At 36.0% G+C, this 5000-nt stretch overlaps 1 protein-coding gene across 2 annotated transcripts in view; it reads right to left on the bottom strand.

Moving 5' to 3' along the window:
* LOC135210950 (alkaline phosphatase-like) overlaps positions 1-5000 on the bottom strand; it is a 102945-nt gene that overhangs the window by 553 nt on the left and 97392 nt on the right. For both annotated transcript variants that reach the window (XM_064243929.1, XM_064243928.1), the window contains exons 8-10: positions 2808-3002; positions 2232-2394; positions 1-548 (exon numbers count right to left, since the gene is read on the bottom strand). The exon at positions 1-548 is cut by the window's left edge and continues 553 nt beyond it. In XM_064243929.1, coding sequence (XP_064099999.1) covers positions 1-548; positions 2232-2394; positions 2808-3002 — 906 coding nt within the window. The remainder of the gene's footprint in view (positions 549-2231; positions 2395-2807; positions 3003-5000) is intronic.

Here is a 5000-nt window from a genome sequence, read left to right as displayed (position 1 = left end):
CACCATTGTTGTTAATATCTGAGTAAGAGTTAGACCCAGAGTACTGGTTCGAGATAGTGCTGGACTTTGACGTGGCCTGCAGTTCAGCATCGGGGGCTGAATGTCGAGCAGGGACAAAAACAGGAGCTCTGCCATAGTCGGATTCAGGCTCATGGGCAGAGGCTAACGCATGCCCTGGGTATGAGTTGAGGGAATTCGAAGGAGAATCCTGGATAGGAAATGGCTCGTAGGCGGTCCTAGGATCATGCTTTTCTAAAGAATTGTAGTCCTGGTCAGGTAAGTGAACGGCGACTTTATCATAAACAGAATGAATGTCTATTAAAGGAGGGAGGGAAACCTCTTGATCTTTACCCTTTCCTTGAAGCGACGCTGGAAGAGACGGACACGCATCGTCAGATTCTTTACCACAATGGCTGTTGTCTTCAGTGATACATAACGCATGTGCAATGGCATGAGGAATATATGTCTGTTCGATGATGCCAGAGAATAGAGAAGATCCAGGCCCTTGAGCATAAACTGGAACATCTTCACCACTATGCGTTTCATACCTGATGTTGATAAGAAATATCGAAAAGTTAAACATCGGCAATCATTACTTGAGTTGTCATTTTTTATATTTCTTATACAATAAGGCAGGATGAAATAAGTTTGCTTAAATCTCCTATAACTTTGGCCTCCTCATTAAAACACGCAATCATACACTTACACACACATACACTTACACACATATCCCCCCAACAAATATATATATATAATATATATATATATATATATATATATATATATATATATATATGTGTGTGTGTGTGTGTGTGTGTGTGTGTGTTTGTATGCATGTATTATGCATATACGTATAAACAAGGCAAAGGCCATTTAAAATATATCATGATACTTTATCTGTTAATAGCAGATGAACTTCCATAGAAATCTTTCACGGAAATAGGAACTTTTAATATCCTACCAAAGGGCTTATCAACAACTGGTCAAATCCCCATACCTCAATGTGTAATGAAAAATGTACTATCTAATACACACTCTTCTATTTATTCTCTTTTCCCCTAATCGTTTTATAACCACTATGTATCCTCACATATCTTTCTATCTCAATCCTTATGCCATACTTACAATCCAATCAATTATGCTCAATAGTTTCAATAGTTCACCCAAACATTCACATCATTGGCGTCAATAGACAATCCGATAACTTCTTAAATATTGTGCATACCTCATCTTTTATTCTAACATAAGCAGTTACCTTTACTCGGAAACACCTATTAATATTGAAGTTCCTCATTTACATTCTCCTACTATTCATATCAAAATTCAATTCAATATTTGCCTAGCTCATGTTTCTTCATAGCTTGATTTTACATTTATTTTTACCCTTTTCCTATCGTAAGCACTTGCAATGTTTTCCGTAGATTTTGCTTCTTGTAGTCAGTCCCCATACATGAATAGCCGACTACGTCATGTGCAAACACTGACTAGTCATAAGAACATTCACAGACTATTATCTTACCACAACTCAGTGCTCAAACATTAATGCCCATTTCCTGACTGATCCAAACTTTAAATAGTAACCCTGCATCTGAGCTACTTTTACATTAGCCTGATGTTATTCACAAGCTAGCTACTTAGTCGAACTTCCCTTCAGTACCAGAGTACTTGATGTAAATAATGATGAAAATTTAAGTGACTGCATTATTTCCGTCAATTGTCAGGTTCAATTAAAATTAGAAATGAATATATATTTATGGATCTAAAAGTATCATGGACATTGAAATTGGTAAGGAAATGATAATAATGTATGGTACGAAATTCAATTCAGAGATAAAAGTAGACCAAATTCATCTCAGAATGCATGGTGAAAATATAGAAATAATATCTGAAGAAAACACAGCTTGGAGTTACTGTAGTATTTTGATAAGAAATATATAAGAAAAGCATAATCAGATGATGGAATATTGGGAAGGGTCACTGTAAGTTTGAGGATTCTCGTGGAAATGATTCCTGAGAATGAAAGGAGAGTAATAAAGATGTGTGCATCAATTGTATAATTTCCTACCACGTATAGATATTCCATATCTACTGCTTTCTATAAGTAGCGACTACTTCTTTCTGCTCAAGTGAATTTTCTTCTCATATCTTTGAAGTCCTTTAGCAAACATTTTGATTCCATTAGATGATTATATGTTAGCAGTGAATGAAGGGGAGAAATTCAGGTCACTTACTTCTTTGGAACAGCGGCTTGCTGCACGAAATTTATGTCTTGCGTATTGAAATCGGTCAAGTCCTGTCTTCCCGCGGGCGTAGAATGGGCGTAACCAGGTCCATTGCCATATAAGAGGATAGTGTAGGGTTTTCCATCAACATCGCTCACCTCTGCATCAACATCTTAAATACATGTCCTAAATTAGAAGGCTGATGTTTAGTGTTATTAAGCGTAATTTTGTAAAGCAATGAAGCATTTCCATTCTTCCCTCGCATTATTCCTTACTGATGGTGGTTTACGTCCTTAATAATCTCAATCAGTAGGTAGGGAAAATATCCCTTTAATCAGAAATACTGGCAAATAAAATTAGTGAGTGAGATAATATATGCCATCTCAAGAAATACATAAGACATGACTGGGTTCTGAAACGCTGTAGGAAATATTCCCTAATTGATGAACCTGTATGAAAAGCAAACAACGAAATCCATGAGGTCGCTATGTGAGGTAAATCACACTTTGTCTGTCTTTCTGTCTTATCTGTCTGTCTCTCTGTCTAATTGTCTGTTTGTCTGTCCGTCTCTTGTATTTTTTGTACCTGTGACTGGATGACCTCTGGGTGTGTTGTGTCCTCCTATAGTGAAGACATGGGAATGGTCTGCCGTTAGGACAACAAGCGTGTCCTTGACATCCGTCAGGTTGAGAGCTGTGAGGACTGCTTCGTCCAAGGCGTCAACCTCCTCCAGAGCCCGACGGGCATTGTTATGATGATGGGCATGGTCGATTCGCCCAGCTTGTAAAGAGAAAAAGTTTCGTTACATTTTGCAGTTGCAGACGTTTCTCGCCTGTTTTTCCTCTGTGTGAAGTGATTAACTTGTTGTGGAAAAATCTGATCCTCCAGATATCAAGTTTATATGGTTAGAGATATTTAGAAACTGAACCGATAAATGCTGATAGATGAGAGAAGGATTTACAGCTTTGAACGATGTCAGTGAAGGATCTGATGAACTGAAGAAAAATAAAATAGGCATTTAAGAAGCATTATATTGGAGGATAATCGATGATGGAGGAATTAGGAACTAAATGTAAACAGCAGAATAGGCAAAGCTGCTCCAAGGGGAAGAAATATGAAGGATTAAATGGCGGTAAAAACATCAGCAGGAGTAAATGGAACAACAACCAAAATCTTGAAAACGGTCATGCAAATAGTAGGTATAGGAAGAGAAAAACGATTGCAAATGGGGATGTGGTTAGATATTTTGCCATCAACAATAACAAATACAGAAACATTTAACAAAGAGAATGAAATCACTTTACGGTGAAGAGTAAAACCTTAAGCAGACTGAAATTTGTAACCGAGTTATGATTGTAACTAGAAAAAAAATGAACATGATATTCTGTCAAGCCAAAGAAGGTATAAAAAATCCGTAGTTATTAACTCATTATGCAGTCAAAGAAGGTATGAAAAAAAAAATAGACACAAATCCTGATATAATGGGGAAGGTCACTGCTGTCCTACTGATCATGTGGAGTTGTATTTCATCACCAGGATTGAGTAACTATGCAAAATTTCAAATCCATCGGACGAAGGGAACTGGTAAAAAATTTAGTCAATAGTTTTGACCCAAACAGACATATGCAGAAGTCAAGATAAATGAAAGTATATAAAATGATATGTATATAAATTTTAAAACACTTTTTATTATAATGTACACTCAAACAAATTACTATTGGCCGTTTCATGATTTTTCGTTCACTTGCCTGGCGGATGGCACACGACTCATGCTTTCATAATCTATTTTTCTTTTCAAAGATGGAAGAAATCTTATGTAATGACGTTATAAACAGTCACTGATATATTTATAACATCATGTTATATATCTGTGTAAAACTATTTTCCATAATGGAAACAATTGACATGAACGAAACGAAGTGTTAAAAAACGACATATTATATCAAATGATATGCATTACTAAGTAGATAGGAGACACATATAGCTATTAGTATCACATAAATATAGTCCGTATATTATCATTTCAATATTAAGTTGAATGTAGTTGATCGATTCCCTTTGTTAAAGAAAAAATGGAAACTCACAAAATGCTATCAGAGACAGAAAAGATAATACAATGATAACGTTAACCGTGTGAACCATGCGGCCTCACTCTTTTGTTTTCGATGGCGTGATGTGCGTGGGAATTGAATGTCAATGTATCATTTATCTGCCAAAGAAACATCCACTGTTCAACAAGAGACAATTATTGCACTGTATTTGGTGCAAGTTCCTGTTAGAGAAATATTAAGAAAACTTAATATACCGAAGAGAATCATACACAGATGAACCGATTTGTTTAGAGAACGGCAAGTTTAGAAAATAGGCCTAGAAGTGGAACTCCTCGAAGCACCACAAGAGAGCAAGACAGTAAACACGGTGGTCTTGGTGTAACAAGAGTTTATGCAGCTAGGAATCATGACTAAGTCCATACATACGACTGGTGTCTGGTGAATTACTCTAGATATATAAGTAGAAAACACCAGGAAAATCGTTGATAAAACATTCAGGAGTCCCAGGAAGACAGCAGTCTAAGAAGCATGCTTTATTTATACGAGAAACGTTTCATGTTGCTTCAACACATCATCAGTCTGCAATAATTAAAATTTTACTTGATAAATTAATGGTACAAATTATTACCAATAAAAAAATCAGCTAAAAATAATTCAAAATTTTAAAACAAAAATAAAACATGAGTGAGAAAGGCTACCTATTCAAGGAAAGGAAAAGAACCAAGTG

This window comes from Macrobrachium nipponense, chromosome 4, assembly GCF_015104395.2.
Source record: "Macrobrachium nipponense isolate FS-2020 chromosome 4, ASM1510439v2, whole genome shotgun sequence".
Lineage (NCBI taxonomy): Eukaryota > Metazoa > Arthropoda > Malacostraca > Decapoda > Palaemonidae > Macrobrachium > Macrobrachium nipponense.
Note: the sequence above shows the minus strand (reverse complement) of the source record. Positions and strands in the feature narration are given on the sequence as shown.